The 23,193-nt window shown below is 40.7% G+C and overlaps 1 protein-coding gene and 1 long non-coding RNA gene across 6 annotated transcripts in view; one reads left to right on the top strand and one right to left on the bottom strand.

Annotated features, from left to right (window-relative positions):
* Window positions 1-23,193, bottom strand: part of LOC140200356 (uncharacterized) — a 70,820-nt gene that overhangs the window by 19,521 nt on the left and 28,106 nt on the right. The gene's annotated exons all lie outside the window — the stretch shown is intronic.
* Window positions 1-23,193, top strand: part of LOC140200355 (regulator of G-protein signaling 14-like) — a 145,675-nt gene that overhangs the window by 111,447 nt on the left and 11,035 nt on the right. For all 5 annotated transcript variants that reach the window (XM_072263566.1, XM_072263564.1, XM_072263568.1 and 2 more), the window contains 5 exons: window positions 2,409-2,524; window positions 9,825-10,016; window positions 14,760-14,836; window positions 15,361-15,487; window positions 16,272-16,353. In XM_072263566.1, coding sequence (XP_072119667.1) covers window positions 2,409-2,524; window positions 9,825-10,016; window positions 14,760-14,836; window positions 15,361-15,487; window positions 16,272-16,353 — 594 coding nt within the window. The remainder of the gene's footprint in view (window positions 1-2,408; window positions 2,525-9,824; window positions 10,017-14,759; window positions 14,837-15,360; window positions 15,488-16,271; window positions 16,354-23,193) is intronic.

Here is a 23,193-nt window from a genome sequence, read left to right as displayed (position 1 = left end):
TATTGTGAGTCTGCAATGCTGCACCGTGTCCGAGTGGATAAAACTCTCCGTGCTGCCCTTGTCAAACAGGCAGCTTGTCCTGAGCCCCTCCACCAGGATGTTCATCATTGACTTTGTGAGCTGGTGGGGAGCGCTTTGGTCGAGGGTCACGGAGGCCAGGGTTGAGTCGCTGTCTTGGTCCGGCGCAATGGGGGCCTCATGAGCACCCGTGGGTCGTAGGCAGTGGGAGGTGGCGCCGACCAAGTTGGCCGCCCCCATATCTCGCACATGGTGGTGGTGTACAGGCAAGATGGCGATTCCCAAGCCTCGCATGCGGCGCTGCTCGATCCCGCTCGCGGTTTAGTCTTACAGGCCTTGGCAAAGTGGCCCTTCTTTCCGCAGCTGCAGCAGGTAGCTTCTCGGGCCAGGCAGCATTTCCGGGAGTGCTTCTGGAGTCTGCAGAAGTAGCACTTCGCGGACTCACGACTGGCAGCAGCCATGGTCGATTCACCAGCGGGTTGCGGGGTCTGCGGTGCCATGAGGCCGTCGGGAGATCGCGTGCCTGAAGAGCAACAGAGTTTTGCAGAGTGGCCTCCAGCGTGTTGGCCAGCTCAATCGCCAAACGTAAGGTAAGATTGGCGTGTTCCAGCAGCCGCTGGTGCACATACACTGATCTGGTCCCCATGATGAAGGCGTCTCTCACTAGGATCTCCGCATGCTCTTTGGCCATCAGCCCTCGGCAATCACAGGTCCGCACGAGTGTCTGTAGGGCCCGGACGAACTCAGCGCTCAACTCTCCAGGCCGCTGCTGCCGCGTCGCTAACCGATGTCGCGCATAGATGGTGTTTACCAGCCACAGGTATTGTCTTCTGAGGGCGCTCATCATGCCGTCGTAGCTCGGCTGGTCTCTAATCATTGAGTAGACCCGTGGACTGACCCTGCAGAGGACAACTCTGCGCTTCACGCTGGACTCGGTCACTTCAATCTTCTCCAGGTATGATTCGAAGCAGGCCAGCCAGAGTTCCAAAGCGTTTCTGGCTTCAGGTGTCTGCGGGTCGAGGTCTAGCTTGTCGGGTATCAGGACGTGTTCCATGCTTTAAATTTACTGTTAATAAAATCGATGCACTATCAATTACTCCAAAAGGCTGGAAGTAGAGTAAATACTGAAAGGCTTTTATTAACAGTAAATGGTCCACGGCCCTGCTGAGTATCTGTCCTGGACTGTGGGAGGAGCAGTGACACAATCACCTTTATTCAGGGGTCTGTGGGAGGAGCCGCAGGAGCAGTCAGCAGAGGGGCGTGTACAGGCATGTCCAGACAGGTAACCCAGTTACAACATATATATATATATAAGATTTGCCACAATATGTATCACCAATCTGCAACCAGATTGTGGTCTTCCGGTTAGGAAGTGGTGGATCCAATTGCAGAGGGAGGTATAGAGGCCCAGGTGCTGCAACTTCTCAATCAGGATTGTGGGAATGATGATATTAAATGCTGTGGCAACAAATTACACAGATTTATCACCCTCTAACTAAATACTTTATACTTTATTGTCGCCAAACAATTGATACTAGAACGTACAATCATCACAGCGATATTTGATTCTGCGGTTCTTGCTCCCTGGAGTACAAATCGATAGTAAATATTAAAAATTTAAATTATAAATCATAAATAGAAAATAGAAAATGGAAAGTAAGGTAGTGCAGAAAAACTGAGAGGCAGGCCCGGATATTTGGAGGGTACGGCCCAGATCCAGGTCAGGATCCGTTCAGCAGTCTTATCACATTTGGAAAGAAGCTGTTTCCAAATCTGGCCGTATGAGTCTTCAAGTCTCCCCCAGCATCTCAAAAGCTTTGTTAGATTAGCCACACCACATACATCATCCCATCATGTCGGTGTCGTCATTGAAGATGTATATTTCTGCCCATTAAACATAGTCATGTTGTTTATACTACTTGAATTTGATGACTATTATCATCTGCCTCCACCATTATTTCAAACATATGATAACAACTTGTTGTATCTATCTTTTCCTCAAGCCAAAAATAACCTAAAATTTACCTTTAAAAAAATTCTGCCATTGGCATTTAATCTATTGATCTTGGCTCACTGGAGCTGTGAGTCAACATCTCTGCTAGGTATGTCACTATCCCACCCACACTTAATTGTGATGGAAGCATAACTAAGCCTAATATTCCCTCCCGGCCTGACCATACAGACTGATTTGGTAAACTTCCCATCATTTAATCTGCATAAGATTATTCATTTTGATGAAAGGTTAATTCAGTGACATGCTCTTGTGGCAAGACACCCAGATGATCTGTCCATCCACTGACACGGCCCATCAAGAAACAAACCTGGCCACTTTACTACTCAGATGTATTTTGCAATGTGACTATTAATTCTCACTACCTCTCTTTTTTCAGTGGATTTTCCAGAGAGTAATGGTCTCTCCCTGTCTCGCCGTGAATCTCAGGGATCTGTATATTCTACAGCCAGCATGGAACTGGGCTACCTCAGTTTGGCTAATTCCAGAAATGAGGTATGACAGAAGATATATTGCCTTAGTGATTGAGATTAGTCATCAGTCTGCATGGATTTACAACCAATGAGAATAATTATGTGCTAGCATTCCTGTTTTGATTCCAATCAACATGCCAGGAACAAGATTGATTGCCTGTTTAAGGCTTATATTCTAAAAAATTCATATAACATTCTGAACCAGTGCAATCATACTGTACTACAAAACAAAATTTATTCATTTCCTTTAATGCATTGTAAAACACTCCTTGATACCTTTAATCTATTATATGATGCAGCTAAAAATGAAGAAGATAGATTTTCAATCAGTTTGCAATCAACATCTTGGGAATACACAGATTTTAAATAACTGAAAATGTCTTTGAATAATCTATGCAGAGCAACTTATTGGTTACATTTCACAGTACGTGGTTTTCATGTCAAAGCTTTTAAAAACTGATACTTCACAAAATGATTAATTTTAAAGAGCCTCTTTGACAGCTCAAAAACCATCGGTATCAAATCACCATCTTGATTAATTCCCATGTTGCTAGTTTCCAACACAATTTTCCTTTAACAGGTGAAAAATTTGAAAATGTAATCTTCTTATTTTCAACTGCTTTCAGTTCTTTAAAGGGATCAAGAAATATCCTCAAAGTATTGAATAAAAATAAATAATGTTTTGTTTCACTGTGTGATTGTATAGTAAATGAGAAACACAAGAGATCCTGCAGATGCTGGAAATCCAGATTAACACACACAAAATTCTGGAGGAATTCAATAGCTCAGGCAGCGTCCATGGAAATGAACAAACAGTCAACATTTCGAGCTGTGACCCTTCATCAGGATTGGAACGGAAGCAGAAGATGCCAGAATAAGAATGTGGGGAGAGGAGAAGGAGGACAAGCTAGAAGGTGATAGGTGAAGCCATGTGGGTGGGGAGAGAGGATAAAGTAAGAAGCTTGGAGATGATAAGTGGAAAAGGCAAATGGCTGGAGAAAATGGAATCTCAGAGGAGCGGAGGAAAGGAATGAGGAGTGGAACCAAGGGGAGCTGACAGGCAGGTGAGAAGAGGTGGGAGGTCAGAGTGGGGTAATGAAGAAGAAGGAGGGGATGGGGGGGGAAATAACCGGAAGTGGACAAAATCAATATTCTTGCCATCCGGTTGAAGGTTACCTAGACAGAATATGAGGTGTTGCTCCTCCAACCTGAGAGTTGACTTATAATGGTAGAAGTGGCCATGGACCAACATTTCGGAACAGAAATTAAAATGGTTAGCCACTGAGAAAATCTGCTTTTTGCATATGGAGTTGAGATGCTCGACAAAGCGATTTCATCAAATCCATGTCTGGTCTTACCCAGTGCAGATAAGGCCACATCAGATCTGTGGGTCAGATGTTGCCTCACCTAGGACTGTTTGGGACCCTAAATGGAGGTGAGGGAGAATGTGAATGGGCAGGTGTAGCAATTCTGATGCTTGCAAGGATAAGTGCCGGGAGAGTGATGTGGAAATAAGTTACATTCTAAATCTGTTACATAACCTATTCTTGAAATTCATTCTTTTTTCTCTGGTTTGGTTAACGTTTGGTGAATCCTCCACGTCACTCCAGAATCGCCCTCTTTTGTCTTACTGGCTCTTTAAAAAGCAAGATGCATTGCACTAATGATATCTGATAATTGGAAATAAGGGTATCAAAGATTTGTTCCAAATTAGCGACAGAATTTTCCCATGGCGAAAGATAGGACTGACTTCATTGATCACAATCTCATTTCTAGTAGATGTGGACTTACTTTACAATAATTTGAAATCTTACTCAGCCTCAGCAGTCATGAAGAATGGTAGTCTAGAACATGGTCATATGAAAAAGAATTAACATAATCAACTGTGTGATGTTCTGTTTATTAATTATGCAGAAATAAATGATTCAGGATGATCCTCTCAGTATTTCTTCAGGTATAAAACATATAGGAAAATAGGTTGCAAAGTGGGTATAAGAAGCCTAAAAGGGGATATACTGTAAATAAGGGGATGATTTGCCAAAAGAGAGTATAAAGTGGAAAACTACATTATACATTTTGTGGAAGAAGCCCATTATCTATATTATTGCAATTGTGACAGGCTGCAAGGCTGGGAAACTAAAACATAGTTTGCTCTATGAATCACCACTTCCACGGCTAACCCTCAATTTCAACGTATTTCTGTTCTTCCCCCAAGACCCCTTGATGCATTTTGTGGATATAAAGTTATCTATCATCTCCTTCAGCAACTCTCCCTGCACAGCCTCGAATGCTAGAGATATCCACCCTCATAGTAAAGAAATATTCCCTCAGCATCTCCCCATGAGAAATTTGCTTTGCAGAAGTTTGAGGAACTTAAAGCAAAAGGAAGGAAGTTACGCTTATTGAACATTGCTGAGATAATATCCAGAGGACTGTATATAGGATTAGTCTCCTTATTTAAGGAAATACATAGGAGATTAGTGGGCAAAATTAGGGCACATGGTATTGGGGGCAGAGTACTGACATGGATTGAAAATTGGCTGGCTGACAGAAAACAAAGAGTAGTGATTAATGGGTCCCTTTCGGAATGGCAGGCAGTGACCAGTGGGGTACCGCAGGGTTCAGTGCTGGGACCGCAGCTGTTTACAATATATATTAATGATTTAGATGAGGGAATTAAAAGTAACATTAGCAAATTTGCCGATGACACAGAGCTGGATGGCAGTGTGAAATGTGAGGAGGATATTATGAGAATGCAGGGTGACTTGGACAGGCTGGGTGAGTGGGCAGATGCATGGAAGATGCAGTTTAATGTGGATAAATGTGAGGTTATCCACTTTGGTGGTAAGAACAGGGAGGCAGATTATTATCTAAATGAAGTCAAGTTAGGAAAAGGGGAAGTACAATGAGATCTAGGTGTTCTTGTACATCAGTCACTGAAAGCAAGCATGCAAGTACAGCAGGCAGTGAAGAAAGCCAATGGCATGCTGGCCTTCATAACAGTGGGATTTGAGTATAAGGGCAAAGAGGTCCTTCTGCAGTTGTACAGGGCCCTGGTGAGACCACACCTGGAGTATTGTGTGCAGTTTTGGTCTCCAAATTTGAGGAAGAACATTCTTGCTATTGAGGGAGTGCAGCGTAGGTTCACAAGGTTAATTCCCGGGATGGCGGGACTGTCATATGTTGAAAGATTGGAGCAACTGGGCTTGTATACTCTGGAATTTAGAAGGCTGAGAGGGGATCTTATTGAAACATATAAGATTATTAAGAGATTGGACACGCTGGAGGCAGGAAGCACGTTTCCGCTGATGAGTGAGTCCAGAACAGAGGCCACAGTTTAAGAATAAGGGGTAGGTCATTTAGAACGGAGTTGAGGAAAAACTTTTTCACCCAGAGAGTGGTGGATATGTGGAATGCTCGGCCCCAGAAGGCTGTGGAGGCCAAGTCTCTGGATGCTTTCAAGAAAGAGGTGGATAGAGCTCTTAAGGATAGCGGAATCAAAGGTTGTGGGGATAAGGCAGGAACTGGATACTGATAGTGGATGATCAGCCATGATCACAGTGAATGGCGGTGCTGGCTTGAAGGGCTGAATGGCCTACTCCTGCGCCTATTGTCTATCGTCTTTGCTAATACATCAAAAACACTTTAAAGACATCTTAAAATAGGGAATTGCTGGGATGCCCTATGCAGAAAGATTGGATGATTCAGGATGGCTTTTAAAAAGTTAGAAGGAACTTCATTGAAAGATATAAAGTTGGGTACATTGAGAGTGATTCATCCTGTGGGAGAATCTGTGGACTGCTGTTTAAAAATAAGGGGTTGCCCATTTAAGACTGAGTTAATGTGACATCTGATCCCTTAATCATGAGTCTTTGAGAAATTCTCTTCCTCAAAATTGCAGTGGAAGCAGTGCTCTTGGTTTTTAAAGACAGGGGTCGCTATATAGTTATAGAGAGCTGTAGTACAGAAACAGACTTTCAGCTCACCAAGTCTGCACTGATCATCACTGTCCATTTGCAGCAGTCCTACATCAATCTTACTTTGTTACTCTCCTCACCTTCTCATCCATCGCCCCCAAGATTACACTGGAGGCATAGTGGTTAGCATAATGCTTTGTACCGCCAGCTGTAAGATCAGGGTTCAATTCCCGCCACCATCTATAAGGACCTTGTATGTTATTCCTGTGATTGTGTGGATTTCCTCTGGGTGCTCTAGCTTCCTCCCACATTCCAAAAGATGTAGGATTAGAGTTATTAAATTGTGGGCATACTATATTGGCACTTGAAATTTGATGACTCTTGTGGCCTGCCCCCAGCACACCCTCGGAATGCATTAGTTGTTGATGCAAATGGTGCATTTCTTCATATGTTTTAATGTTTTGATGCTCATGTGACAAATAAAGCTGATCTTTAAATCTTTTTCTTTCTATACCTTACCTACACATGAGGGACAATTCAACTCCAAATTTACACATACGGTATTTTGGAATGTGGGAGAAAGCTAGAGCAATTGGAAAACCCACATTATCACAGGGATAATATACAAACTCTGCACAGACGGCACCTGAGGTCAGGACTGAAGGAAGGTCTCTGGTGCTGTGAGGCAGTAGCTCCTCCACTAATTGTACCACATGAAGAACAACGGGGTGAAAATTTACCATGTGGTGAAGGGGAATTGAACGTCATATTGTAATCAGACCAGCATGAGAATGACCTTGGTAAGTGATGGAGGAATTTGAGAGGCCAAGTAGGTATTTCGTGCTCCTAATCTGCAAGATTCTTATTTATGCATTGCTGGGATTTGACTTTTGTTGATTAGTCCACAATCATTTCAGCATGGTTAAGAAAGTTATTTTATGGGTCTTCAAGGAAGATGTCAAAATTAAAATAAACCCTAAAGTCAAAAATGTTATTAAGAATGACTTAAAGATTTCTAAAAGAATATTCTTTAACAAAAGCCACCAAGGGGGCCTCATTTATGCAGAAAATAATTCCTTATAGTTTCTATAAGTACATTTTCATAATTATGATCAAGTTACTTACAGGTATTTGTCTTCTCAAGTTTGTAATTTACATGATGAATTCTTGCAGAGGTATTCTTTGTCCTCTTGTGATGTGTTTGGGGTTGCTGACTGCGAAGTTCTGAACTCAGACAAAGACTTTGAGCCCTATCTGATGCAAGTAGCAATAGGTACCCTTGTTAAAGGGAGGTTATACAGCAGCTACCTATTCTTCAAAGACTAGATCACTTCCCTATTTATGCTCCACATGAGTTTAGCTGCCAATATGCACTATTTGAGTGGTGGGTCATTCTTTCCTACTAAGGAGAAGATGCTTCCAGCTAACAAAGTCGTTTAAACACAGTTATTTTGGTTTTAGTGATACATGTTTAAATTTAGATAAAATTCTTAAAACACATTTAAACCTCTTTGAGGATTTCTATCTTATAAAAGCTTTTCAAAAAGCTTTCCAAATTTCAGGTGACTTTTGAAACACAAAGGAACAATTCCTATAAGCTACAAAATTGTACCAATGAGTTGCAAATAAATGTGTCGTCCATCACAGAAATTAAAGACAGAAGAATGGACTTCAGTTCACCCCATCTTTCTGTCATTCTTGTTGATGTTCCCCGATAATTCTTAACACGCCTGACTTCTCTGTTTTTCTGCCACTTAGGTGACTTCATACACGAGTAATATTTTTCATGATTTTCACCTTTTCACACCGGTGGTCTAAAATATTCTAGGAACTGAATTCCCAGATACCCATAATTGCTGCTATGAGAAGTGATTCTCTGAGTATACAACCTTCACACTATTAGTAAATCAGCTATTTGATGAGTTAAGTGATAGAATCAATTTAGCCTTGCCTTTAATTTTGCCCAAGGCCGGCCCCCTGGGCCTGAGTCGACGTACTAGTAGTAGTATCAATTTAGTCTACAAACTTCTTTGAACTAAATAACTTATCTAGTGTGGTCTAGTTTTATACAAGCCAATTAACATAATCCCATTATTTTACACTGCATCTTTTAAGTAGTCAGCTTCATGCTACAGACCAACAGTTTGTGCTGTTGGTTTGCAAAGCCGTCCTTTTTAACTTCAGACAGATTATTGCTTGCAATTTACATTAAGAACTGAAAATTGGCTACAGCAAAAAGTTGAACAAAGAATATTGGTTTGAAGTTTAACTTACCCACAAAAAAACTTTGATTTTTAGAAGTGTCAGGTGCTATGTTAGAAAGTTGAGCTTGAGAAAAAGGTGCCCTTGGCCCTGGACAGTGAATATCTATCTATAGTCAAGGAATACCTCTAAAGCATATTAAAATGGTTTGTACATTTTTCAGAGCTTAGAAGGACCCACACAGGATAAGACATGGACATCCAATAATGCATTTGTTTCCCTTATGCTGTTTGAACATTCAGTTGGAGATGAGATTTGGTGTTTCTCTGCAGAGAAGAAAATTTGGTAACTGGAGATCAGGATATGTGATTGGGCCCAATGATTGAGAAACATAGTTAGATGTTGGCATGGGGAAGAACAAGATTTGAGAGTGGAGATGGTGATCAGAGCCTGAACATTGAGAGGAATCATTGGATTGGAGCCTGGCAAGCTGATTGAGTCTTGCAGGGAGCACAAAGCAGAATCTATACTCAAAGGAGGTTGTTAGATCAAGACCTGGAGATTAGGGGGCTCTAATAGCTCACAGGCATATAGAAATAGCTGTACTATTAAAACTTTGTTCTGCAAATGTCCCCACACAAGTACACCTCAGATCCATTCAATCTAACTTCCCCAGCAGAAACACAGGAATAATTAGTAACTGAGCATCTGTTCAAGTTTAAATAGCATCTGGAAATGGTCAGATGAAATTCCAGAGTTGGTCAGTTCAGAGATATTGACTTTCATAAAAACAGAGGGAATCAATAGTGTGAACCTAAACTCCTGAATTTCCAGGTGCACTTTTGTAGATTTTGGTTTATAGCAGATTTTATATTTAATGGTATGTAAATGCTCTGCAGCTCCAGTGAACAAAATAGGGCCAAATCCATGCAAAATTTAAATTTAAAATGCCAATTAGACCTAAAGAGAAAGCCTACTCTATGGATATTAAAGAGGGTCTTAAAGATTTGGAAAGATTTCAGGTCTGGTTGGCTGAAGGTAGAGGTGGAAATGAAAAGTGTGGAAGCCGTGCAATTATTCAAAGTTGAAGGGTTGTTGGGTGTGAGGAAATCTTGCTACAAGAAGGGGTGCATATTTTCAGTTGTGTAAGGGGTGAATGATGAATAGCGAGAGTTTAATCACAATCCATGTTCTTGCTTGCAGAGTGAGAAGGTGAATGCGAACGCTGAAGGAGAACAGAAGGTGAAATATTGCTGTGTCTACCTCCCTGACAAGACTGCCTCCTTGGCGATGGTTCAGCCTGGGTTGACCATTCGAGAGTTACTATCTGCGGTATGCGAAAGGCATGGGATTCCTCTAGCTGCCACAAGTGTTTTTCTGACTGGAAGTGATAGGGTAAGTTGGAATAGTATATATAATGTACAGTGTCGGTTCTGTACTGTACGTACCAGATGATTTAATATAAAACTGGATATAGAAAATTTTGGTTATACCACACTAAAGCATTTTTTGAAATACTAGTCAGTCTGTTACAGGAAGGATGTGGAGGCTTTGGAAAGGGTACAGAAGAGGTTTAGCAGGATGCTGCCTGGATAGGAAGGTATAAATTACAAAAAGAGGTTGGCTAAACTTGGGTTGTTTTCCCAGGAGCTTTGGAGGCTGAGGGGAGACCTGATAGAACCCTGTAAAATTATGGGAGGCTTGGATAGGCTAGGCAGTCAGAATTTCTGTTCCCAGGGTAAAAATATTCAATACTAGAGGACATACATTGAAGGTAACGGGCAATGTAGTGGTGGAAAGAAGATAAAATAGTATCCTTTAAAAAGGCTCTTGAGGGGTAATCTTATACACAGAATTATGAGGGGTATTGTAAGGGTGTATGCAAGTAGATTTATTCCCCTCAGGCTGGGTGAGACAAGAACTAAAAGTCATAGATTTAGGATGACAGGGGAATCTGATAGGAAACTTCTTCACAGAGGATGGTTCAAGAGTGGAACAAGCTGCTGGTGGAAGTGGTAGTTGCAGGTTCAATTGCAAAATTTAAGAGAAGTTTGCATAGGTGGAGGGATTTGAGTGGATTGGAGGAATTTGGTCTAAATGCAGGTAGATGGGTCTAGGCAGAAGGTCAGGTTGTCATGGACTAGGTGGGGCAAGGGGTCTGTTTCTGGGCTGTAGTACTCTATGACTCTATAATACCCAATGCTATGGACTTTACTGACAATATAGACTCAATGGCCACTTTATTAGGTACACCTGCTTGTTAATGCAAATATCTAATAACCAATCATGTGGCAGCAACTGAATATATAAGGACATGCAGACATGGTCAAGAAGTTCAGTTGTTGTTCAAACCAAACAGAATAGGGAAGAAGTGTGATCTAAGTGATTTTGATTGTGGAATGATTTTTGGTGCCATACAGGATGGTTTGAGCATTCAAAAACTGCAGATCTCCTGGGATTTTCATGCATTAAGTCTCTAAGTCTCTAAGGTTCACAGAGAATGGTGTGAAAATCAAAAAAAAAACATTTAGTGAGCAGTAGTTCTATGGGCAAAAACACCTTGCTTATGAGAGAGTTCAGCGGAGAATAGCCAGACTGGTTCAAGCTGACAGGAAGGCAACAGTGATTCAAATAAACATGTGCTATAATAGTGGTGTGCAGAAGAGCATCTCCGAATGCATAACATGTTGAACCTAGAAATGGATGGGCTACAGCAGTAGAAAAACACAAACATACATTCAGTAGCCACTTTATTAGGTACAGGAGGTAGCAAACAAAATGGCCATTAAGTGTAGTTTCATTGCCGAAAGACTAAAGAGAAACTTCTTATACCCCTGTGTAAAATACCTTCTTTGGTAATTTGATGAATTTCTCCCTGAGCCAATTGACAACATGTGAAGATTCCAGGACTGGTGCACATTATGATTAAAAGCAAAACGTTCTTTTTCTGCTTGATGCAGAGTTTAACATTGTCAGGTGTATTACAGCAGCTATAAGTGACCAATTGCTGGATGTAGAACAATCGCAGGGAATTCCAACATTAACACAGCTACCTCCTGCTTCCAGTTTTTGATATCGCTTGAATTTGGCTTTTGTGGACTTGTACAATGATAAAACAATACAGCTGGCCAGCTGATAGTTTATGTCAATTGTGATTGCTTACTTTGCTGTTCTGTCTCCATTCTCTCTTAAAATTAACATAAAACAAACCAATGCACTTGTAATAATAAGAGCAGATTATAACAGAGCCTAAATTATTCTATATCTGCTCCTGATTATAAATTCTAGATACAAGCAGCAATCCTTTCAAATGAGTTTAAAAAGAATATAACACAACCATTCCATCTTATCTGTTATATAGGATGTAAAACTCATAACCACGTGAGTAGTTGAAAGAAATAGTGGTATTTATTTTTTAAGGAGAAGCTCTGCAAGTACAAGGAAAAACAGAATAAATGAATATCCTTATAGCTTGATGGTGGAGAGCAGGAGGCTTAATATTGACGCACAGCAGTTGCATCAGATGTCCTGTTTCTATGCAATACTCAGTTTGAATGAGCTCAGTTTTGACCTTAATTGTTTGACACAGTACTTTCACTTCAGGGTGATATTAATGTTAGTGACTCAGGGAAGAGGGAAATCACAATCTACTATGCAAAGTAATAGCAATATTGTAATAGGTGGGCTTAATGGAGTCCAGAGTGTTTTCATACTGCATAATAAACCAGAACAACTTGTTTAGCAAAATTTTATGTGTTTATAATAAAATTACAGGGCAGTGGAGCCTGGAAATAAAATTTCCAAAGATAGAAATTTGCGAGTAATGATGTTTTAATACAACTGATATCACTGTATGCATTGAAGATGATAAAGGCTTGTTGATGATAAAATATAATGAAGAAAAGTAAGAGGGGGATGTAGTTTAACATAGAAAAATAGGCAGATCTATCACACAATGTATTCTTTAGAGCAATATGAAGTGATTTATTTTGGTTTAATAAATGAAGGGCAACCTTAAGGAGGAATGGGATATATCATGCAAGTCTTTGACACCAGAAGGTACTGTTAAAGACAGCAATCTGAGAATCCTGACTTCATTGCTCACGGGTCTCTCACATTCTTCCTTATGAATCCAAAACGTATTGAGATTATAGAGAGTATCACAAACTCATGGAGCCCCAAATACAACAGCCCTGTCTGACAAGGAACTCTCACCACAATTAAAAAGAAACACTGTGCTGAAACCTATAGATGAACAGACTAAGAGCTAGGAAAATACCGTTCGTAGATTAGACTAAATATAAATACCTCTATGTTTATATTTTAAAGTGCAAATACATCCAGACAAATAGAAAGCAAGGATATGATAAGAATGAAAAATTTATAGATATTTAGTAAAGAAATAACACGTTTGGAAGTAATTGGGCATTAGTCTTGGCTATTGGGATACAACCTTTGGTGTAATTTTAAATGGTTGCACAAGTAATATAATGGTCCAATCACAGACGAGAGAAAATCTGCAGATGCTGGAAATCCAAGCAACACACACAAAATGCTGGAGGAACTTAGCAGGCCAGGCTATGGAAAAGAGTACAGTTGATGTTTCAGGCTGAGACCCTTCATCAAGACTGGATTAAAAAAAGATGATATTGTGATGTTTATCTCACTGAATTTTCCTAGAGTTTATATAGTCTCCTCTAACCTGGAAGGTAAAATTCACTAGAATGTCACAGTCATGTAGTCACACAGTGCAGAAGCACACACCTCGATCCACTGAGTCCATGCAAACCATCAATTCCCAGTTTACACTAATCCTACCTTAATCCAGTTTAATTTTCCTCTCATTCCAATCACTTCCCCAAGAAGGCTACACAGTAAGGGCAATTCACAGTAGCCAAATAACCAATGAATCTGCATGTCTTTGGTTGTGCAAAGAAACCAGGGCAACCAAAGAAAGTCACACAGCCACAGAGAAAAGGTGCAACTCCACAAGGAAGGTCAGGATTCAACCTGGAGCACTGGAGCTGCAAAAATGGTGACGCTACCAGCTGTGCCACTGTGATGTTCAACTATTGTCCTTAGTGTAGTTTTTGTTTGTGTATGTGATGCTGTTGATAAAAGACAAAATTCTCTTTAGTTATACAACAATTTGGGCAGCACAAATAAATTTAAGTCATTGGGCTTATTTCTATGTTTATGTTGAGGAGGTTCCCAAGTTTCTTGGCTCCTTAAGGTTGTTATAGCTGGAGGTGGTAGTGGGGATAGGCTTCCACTACGCATTACATGCTCCCAATTATATGTGTCTCAAATAGCCTCTGTCCACCAAGTCCAGCTCCTGGCCTTCACATGTGGAACTGTTTCTACTGACAGGAAAAGGGTCAAGGGCATCTTAAAACAGTTACCTCAGGCTGGTGGTTGGCAGCTCATCTGGAAGGAAAATTCTGATCTCATACCTCTGCTTCCTTGTGGCTGTACCCACTCATGGGGAAGGCATTGGAAGTAAAGCCTGAGGAAAAATCTGGAGCTGAGTTCCAAAGGCAGTGTTATGATGAGTTCAATGCTAACTGGCAACTCCTGCAATGCTGCTGGTCCAAACTGCTCTGCTGTTCCATTGGAGTCATCAGCTGCGTGGAGAGGAGGAGTCTGCTACTTGGACAACAGCTTGCCCTATATTTTGTACTGCTCTGATCTGTGTACCTGGCTTGCATAGCACATAGACAATTAGGACACAATATCCATGGTCGACCCTGACCAACAGAGGGCCTCAGTCTCAATTCTTTATTCGAGGATCTGCATTCCTGGCTCATTAATGAGCCTAGGCGTTGCAAGTTGGCAAGCTATTTCAACGTTCAGGCTAGAGCGGAATGAGTTGAATACCAAAGATAACCACCATTTTTGTCTCACTTGAAACCCATTTACAGTACTCCTAATGAATAGTAAATAGGACTGAAAGTCCTACCTGATTTGGTCTCATGCCTACTGCCTACTGCCCTACTGCCTCATGCCTCACTGTTTATCTAGGGTCTGAACACCTTGTCTATTCCTCACTGGTCAAACCAACTAATATGTTTGCATAGATATAACATCATACGACTTTAGAAATATCTTGCTTAAAGCCTACCTTATTTTAATTTTCAGAAACCTCTTGTGCTGGATCAAGATAGCATGATCTTGTGTGACAAGGAAGTTCGGGTTGAGAAGAAAGTACTATTTGAGTAAGTTACATTTTTAGCTTTGAGATCAGTAGAATAGTGTGACAAAATGTCAGTAATCAAACCATTTTCAGTGGTAAGAAATTGGGGATTATTGTAGTTAGAATTTTCTGGTGTAGAACTTTCAACTAACAATACCAGACATTAATAAAGTTTTGCATTAAGATATGGCAATTATGTTTGTTTAGGATGGTGGTGAGTATTGGTAGCTCGGTTGACGCATTTGATGTTGCGGTGTTCGTCGAGCTTTGTAATTGGCTTACAGACATTTCATCACCAGTTGAAGTGACATGCTCAGTGTGCAGTTATTGGTGTTTCTCTCTGGGAGTCTCACGTTTATATAGGCCTGTTTTCAATTGCCTCGGTCCTGATTGGTTACCCCATTCCATTTGTTCTAACCAGTGGGAACTGCGGGATTTACACTCCAGTTTGATTTCAATGATGAAATTTAAAACCACAGGTCTGGGAGGATTGTCTAGGTGCCAACTTGAATTAATTTCCTAACTTTCCCTTTGACTTCTTTTCAGATTGGAGCTTATTCCTGCAAATCGAAAACTTTGGGTGACCGCAAAACCTACCAAAACAGTATCTGAAGCTCTGCAACCATTTCTGATGAAATATAACTTAAACGCCAAGGATCTGGAGGCAAAGATTGTATGTATTAACAATGTAAAAAGACCTTCCATTTATATAGTATCTTCCATTTCCTCAGTGCTAAAGTGCTTCAGAATTGATTAATGATTTTCATGCACAGTCACTGATAGTAATTTTCCATAGTCCAAATATCCACAAGCATTCTGCGGGGAAATGAATGACTATAGGTTCTGTTAAATAGATACAAAATTGCTAAGGGAAGAACTGTGTATTCTTGAACTTCTTCTATCAGGAATAGTTTTAGGTTAACCCACTATTCAGCCATTCATTGACACCCTTTGAACCCCACTTTGAAGATAATTTCAACCAGAAGGGGCCTAACATGATCCTTATTTTTAAACATAATTATTTACTTATGAAATTATCAAACTGGTGAAAACACATAGACTCATTGAGTCTGGACATACATATCATTATACATTCACTCTCCAACCTGTCTGAAGTCAAGCTAGATGATGAATTTCTAAGATGAATAGTAACTGATCAATCTAGAGTAAAATAAAAAGTAAGGAATTTCCCATTGAACACAGCCCCATGATTTCCCTTCAGGCTATGATATTGGGAACGAGTCTAGGAGATCATCCTGATAATATGTCATAACTTGCTGTTCTGCCAACAAGTGATCTCTATGCAATTCAGTAATTGGTTCAGTCTCCATATGTTTATGCTTGGATCATGCTATTAAATGAAATTGGGGCATTCTGCCCCTGGCATGGAATCTGGTAAAGCAGTTTTAACAGTTAACAATTTTACACTATAATTTCTTTTAATTTATGTTAAATAGAGTGGAGAGTCCCAGCCTCTGAAAATGAACAGCAGTGTGTCCTGCCTGGATAATCAGAGAGTTATCCTAGACAAAATTAAGAGTAAGTATCTTGTGCACATATTTCTTGCTACTTTTTTCTTCTTCTGGACTGCTGAGATTATTTTTATTGCTCATGATTCATGGCAATTGCAAAGTAGAGTGGAGAGGTAGATAGATAGATTGGAAACAGTGAGATGTTATTAAACTAACCCTATATATCATAAGGTCGTTCACTGTCTATCTAAATATTAGACTGGTGAGTAATATGCTTAATGATTAATTGGGGCTATCACTTAGTCATGGCCAATATAAATGACTAATGTTTTTGATGTGTTGCATGCATTGACAAGAAAACAGCTTAAAAATCAACATAGCTTCAATAAGATACCATAGTGAAACATTCTGGGCTCATCCTTATCCTGCTGTTACACCATAGATGGTAAACTCCTGGCTATCATCCTCAAACAGCCTCCTGGAACCCCCTTGCTTGCCCCTCCATTTTGCCTTTCGAAACCCAATTTGAATTCTGATTCAGGTCCCTTTTGCTCCTTACTGCTCTCTAAATAGCAGGGTTGAATTCAACATCCAACCCATCTTTCCCGATACTCCAGATATTCAGGGATTACCGTTGGGTCCTGCTGCCCTTATCCTGAGGGGTAACAAGTGTACTCCTGAGCAGGAGGGAGTAGAGATCGGAGAAAATGGGAGGGGAGGGTGAGTAAAAGAACAAGTGGATGAAGTTGGAGATAGGAGGGATGAGAGGCAGGATGAAAAAGAGAATGGATATTTGGGATAAAGAGGTTGCTAAAGAGAAAATAAAGAGGATGGACTAAGGGGGTAGGTGAGGGAGATGATTATGATACGGATAGAGAGAATTAAAGGATAGTTTCAAAGAGAAAAGGACAGTGAGAGGATAGATGGGTAGAGAAATTGGGTGTCATGGGCAGAAGGTATTGATCAAACCAAAGGGAATAAATTTCCCACTGATTTTCTAAAGAAAACTAACTTAAGTATTTGTGTATTAATTTTGAGAGGGCAATTAGTCCTCAGTTTTATCTCTTCTCCAGAAAATGTTACCAATATCACTCCCTTGATACCATTTAGAAATTCTGTCTAGGAATGCTGCACTCCAACCTCTAAAATGGAACTTGAGCCCTAGAACATACTGACTTGATGCTAACAGTACAACCAACTGAGCCATAATGAACATGTTCCCATGCAACACAGGACAGAATTCTGTGATTCATTTACCTATCTTTCCACTCCCCATCCCTCTTCACAGCCATGGGGGAGGCGGGGAACTGAGGTTAATTATCAAAGGACATGCTCAATAAATCTATAGAATAATAACCATAACAGAATCCATGAAAGACCACACTAACATGATTGTTCAACCAGTAGGCAAAAGACAATAAACTGTGCAAATACAAAAAGAAAGAAATAACAGTAATAAATATATAAGCAATCAATATAAAGAACATGAGATGAAGAATCCTTGAAAGTGAATCCATTGGTTATGGGAACATCTCAATGATGGAGCAAGTGAAGTTGAGTGAAGTTATCCTCTTTGGTTCAAGATTATGATGTCTGAGAGATAATAACTGTTTCTAAACCTGATGTTGTGGATCTTGCAGATCCTGTACTACCTTCTTGATGGTAGCAACGAAAAGCGAGCATATCCTGGGGGGTGGGGTCCCTGATGATGAGTGTTTCATGCAGATGTGCACTATAGTGAGGAGGTCTTCACCCATGATAGACTGGTCCGTATCCACTACTTTTTGTAGGATTTTCCATTCAAGAGCTTTGGCGTTTCCATACCAGACTGTGATGCAACCTGTCAATATACTCTCCCCCACACATCTGTAGAAGTTGGTCAAAATTTTAGATGTCATTCAGAATGTTTGCAAACTTCTAAGGAAATAGAGGTGCTGATGTGCTTTCTTCATAATTGTATTTACTTGCTCATCCCAGGACAGGTCCTCTGATTTAATAACACTGTGGAATTTAAAGTTTCTGGCGCCACTCCACGTCTGGTCCTCTGATGAGGACTGGCTCATGGACCTCTGGTTCTTTTATCCTGAAGTCAATAATCAGCTCCTTGGTCTTGCTGACATTGAGTAACAGTCTGTTGTATGGAACCTGGGCCTTAGCACTCAGATCTGCAGCTGGATCTTCAACTTCCTCACGGACAGGACCCAGGCTGTAAAAATAGGGGACAAGCTCTCCTCTACAATCACTCTGAGCACCGGTGCCCCACAATGCTGTGTACTCAGCCCCCTGCTGTACTCACTGTACACCCATGATTGTGTAGCCAAGTTTCTGTCAAACTCAATATATAAGTTTGCTGATGACACAACAATTGTAGGCCGTATCTCGGGTAATGATGAGTTTGAGTACAGAGAGGAAATTAAGAACCTGGTGGCATGGTGCGAAGACAATAACCTATCCCTCAATGTCAGCAAGATGAAGGAATTGGTTGTTAACTTCAGAAGAAGTAGTGGACCGCACGACTCAATTTACATCGGTGGTGCGCAAGTGGAAAAGGTCAAGAGCTTAAGTTCCTCGGAGTCAGTATCACAAATGCCCTGACTTGGTCCAGCCAAGCAGAGTTCACTGCCAAGAAGGCCCACCAGCACCTTTACTTCCTGAGAAAACTAAAGAAATTTGGCCTGTCCCCTAAAACCCTCACTAATGTTTATAGATGCACTATAGAAAGCATTCTTCTAGGGTGCAACACAACCTAGTATGGAAGTTGTCCTGTTCAAGACTGAAAGAAGCTGCAGAAGATCATGAACATGGCACAGCACATCACACAAACCAATCTTCCATTCGTGGACTCACTTTACACCGCACGCTGTTGGAGCAGTGCTGCCAGGATAATCAAGGACACAACCCACCCAGCCAACACACTTTTCGTCCCTCTTTCCTCCGGGAGAAGGCTCAGGAGCTTGAAGACTCTTACAGCCAGATTTGGGAACAGCTTCTTTCCAACTATGATAAGACTGCTGAATCGATCCTGATCCAGATCTGGGCCGTTCCCTCCAAATATCCGGACCTGCCTCTCGGTTTTTTTGCACTACCTTACTTTCCATTTTTCTATTTTCTCTTTATGATTTATAATTTAAATTTTTAATATTTACTAATTTTTACTATTTTTAATATTCTTAATCCAGGGAGTGGGAAGCACAGAATCAAATATCGCTATGATTATTGTACGTTCTAGTATCAATTGTTCGGTGACAATGAAGTATAAAGCATGGCACTCCTCAGCCAGATTTTCAATTTTCCTCCTATATGCATCAATCTTTACTGTGGAAGACATGAGCAGGAAGTGAGAAATGCAAAAGCGTAAAGGGGCAGAAGTGAGTGTCATTGCTATTACTAAGGAGAAGGTGCTTGGGAATCCGAAAAGTCTGATGGTAGATAAATCAACTGGATCACATTTTTGAAAGTGGTAGCTGAAGAGATTTGGAGGCATTCATAATGATCTTTAAAGAATCACTAGATTCTGGAATGCTTCCTGAGGACTGAAAATTTGTAAATGTCACTCCACTCTTTAAGCAGGGTGGGAGGTAGAAGGAAGGAAGTTATAGGCCAGTTAGCTTGACTTCAGTGGTTGGAAGGATGTTGGAGTCTATTAGTAAGGTTGAGGTTTCAGAGTACATGTTAAAATAGGCCATAGTCAACATGGTTTTCAAAAGGAGAAATCTTGCCTGACAAAATTGTTAGAATCTTTGAGGAGATAACAAGCAGAATAGACAAAGGTAAGCTAGGGGATGGATTTTCACCAGGCTTTTGACAAAGTGCCATTCATGAGGCACACATGAACCGATGGTATATCGTGAAAGGTACTAGGATGGATAGAAGATTGGCTGACTGCTAGAAGGTCAAAACGTGGGAATAAATGAAGTCTTTTTTATTTGGTTTCTAGTGACTAATGATGTACCTCAAGGGTTGCTGTTGGGACTGCTTCTTTACATATTGTATGTCGATAATTTGGATGGGAGAATTGATGGTTTTGTGGCTGAGTTGGTGGAAAATACGAAGATAGGTGGAAGGGCAAGTAGAGTTAGGAAGCAGGGTGTCTGCAGAAAGCCTTAGTCAGATTGGGGAATGGGCAAAAATGTGGCAGATGGAATATAATGTATGGAAATGTATGGTCCATGCACTTTGGTAGAAGGAATAAAGGCATGGACTATTTTGTAAATATGGAGAAATTCCAAAAATGAGAGGTGCAGAGGGACTTAGAAGTCCTCATGCAGGATTCCAACAAGCTAATTTGCAGATTGAGATGGAGATAAGTGCAATGTTAGCATTAATTTCAAAAGGATTAGAATATAAAAGCAAGGATGTAATGCTGAGGCTTTATAAGTTATTGGTCAGACTGCACACAGAGTATTGTGAGCAGTTTTGGGATGTGCAGAGAAGATTCATTAGAATGATTCCAGAAATGAAAGGGTTATCATCTGACAAGTGGTTGATGTCTCTGGCCTGTATTCACTAGGTTGAAAGGTCTGGATAGATTGGATGTGGAGAGGATATTTACTATAGTGAGGGAATCTAGGACCAGAGGGTGCAACCTCAGAATAAAGGGATGTCCATTTAGAATAGAAATAAAGAAAAATTTCTTTAGCCAGATGGTGGTGAATCTGATGAATTTTTGCCACAGATGGTTGTGTACACAGGGTATATCATTGCAGGAGAATGGGGCTGAGAGGGATAATAAATCAGCCACGATAGAATGGCAGAGCAGACTCAAAGGGGCAATAGCAAAATTATTCTCCAAGTGTGGTCTGATGGAACAGGACTTTCTGGCCCTTAGAGACATGCCGTCCAGTAGTTGAACCCTGGTCTAATCACGGCACAATTTACAATGACCAATTAATCTGCTAACCGGTCCAGCTTCGGACTGTGGAAGGAAACTGAAGTATCTGGAGAAAACCCATGCATTTCACAGGGAGTACAGGTTCCTTTCAGATGACATCAGAATTGATCTCCGAACTCCGCACCGAGCTGTACTAACTGCTATGCTACCATGCTGCTTTTAAGGGCAGATTCTACGTACATTTACAAGCATAAAGGCTAGCTAGCTTAGTGCTGTTGAATCAGGACCCTGTTACCTCTGCATACTCAGATCACTGGACATTGAGCTGTGTACATACTGAGCAATGCTGGATAGTTGCATTTATGCATTGTAAGAAACAAACCATTGCTTTCTATGAACAAACTCAAATAGCAGACAATAATTGGATGGTGAGATGAGCTGTCTACTTCTTTTTGTGTGAGAGCCACAAGATATCAGTTCTAAAGGTTAAAAAACCAGCTTTAAGTGCGCTCCCACAGAGCTGACCTTTCATGGGCCAATTGAACAGAATCTCCCTGTGGCAGGTTTAGGCTACGACATACATCTTGCCACACAGCTGCTGAAATCCTTTATTTATTTATTTTGTTTTGCAGTCTATTGCATCCCACAGCTTTCATTCACTTAGGTAATTGATTTCTGGTGAGATATCTAAATGAAGTTTGGCCCTTCCTGTGCGTTGTTAACTCACACACAGTGCTTCATCAAGAGTAGTTTCAAATTTAGTTTCACAATGGTGGTTTTGTAGCAATTGAAAGACTGTGCATTGAGCAATAAGACTACAGTGACTTTCCTTCAGAAGCTTTGTTCCGTATCCCTTTTCTACCTCTTTCGCAGGCCATGAATGCTATTGCTTGGTGCATTGATTGTGTCCCACTTCCCACTGATTCTTTTAATGTTATATGTCAATGACTTGGATGATGGAATTGATGGCTTTGTTGTAAAGTTTGCTGACAATACAAAGATAGGTGGAGGGGAGGTAGTTTTGAGGAAATAAGGAGGCTACAGAAGGATTTAGAAAAGATTAGGAGAATGGCCAAAAAGTGGCAGATGGAATACATGTGTTAGTAAGTGTATGGTCATGCACTTTGGTAGAAGAAATGAAAGGGTTGACTATTTTATAAATGGAGAAAAAATACAAATATCTGAGGTGCGAGTGGATTTGGGAGACCTTGTACAGAATTCCCTAAAGGTTAATTTGCATATTGAGTCTGTGGTGATTTCAGGAGGACTGGAATATAAAAGCAAGGATGTAATATTGAGACTTTATAAAGCACTGGTGAGCCCTCATGTGGAGTATTGTGAGTAGTTTTGGGCCCCTAATCTTAGAAGGGGTGTGCTGAAACTGGAGAGGGATCAAAGGAGGTTCACAAAAATGATTCCAGAATAAAATAGCTTGTTATATGAAGAACGTTTGATGGCTCTGAGTCTGTATTCATTGGAATTTAGAAGAATGATGGGGTGACCCAAAAAAAAAGAATGGTGAAAGGCCTTGATAGAGTAGATGTGGAGAGGATGTTTCCTCTGGTGGGAGTGTCTAAGACCAGATGACACAGCCTCAAAATAGAGGGTTGTCCTTTTAGAATGGAGATGAGGAGTAATTTCTTTAGCCAGAGAGTGATGAATCTGTAGAATTTGTTGCCACAGGCAGCTGTGGAGGTCAAGTCTTCATATATATTTAAGGCAGAGATTGATAGATTCTTAATTGGTCAGGGCATGAAGAGATATAAGAGGTTGAGGCAGAGGGGAAAAATGGATCAACCATGATGAAATGGCAGAGCAGACACGATGGGCCAAATGGCCTAATTCTGTTCCTATGTTTTATGGTAACCTTTTAATTATTTATTTCTCCTCGGAGAATCAGACTGATGATTTACAGGGTTATGCCTAGTCAAAGCACGTCATGATCAAAAATTTCTCCTGTCAGGCAACATCCTATGTGGTTGGGTTGAGTTGTTCTCCAATCTTAGCAACTTACTTGCAAATGTTTTGTCGTCATGCAAGGAGACGTGATGACAAAACATTTGCAAGTAGATTGCC

The sequence above is a fragment of the Mobula birostris genome, chromosome 7 (assembly GCF_030028105.1).
Source record: "Mobula birostris isolate sMobBir1 chromosome 7, sMobBir1.hap1, whole genome shotgun sequence".
Classification (NCBI taxonomy): Eukaryota; Metazoa; Chordata; class Chondrichthyes; order Myliobatiformes; family Myliobatidae; genus Mobula; species Mobula birostris.
The sequence above is the reverse complement of the archived record's forward strand: the minus strand, read 5'-3'. Positions and strand labels throughout refer to the sequence as shown.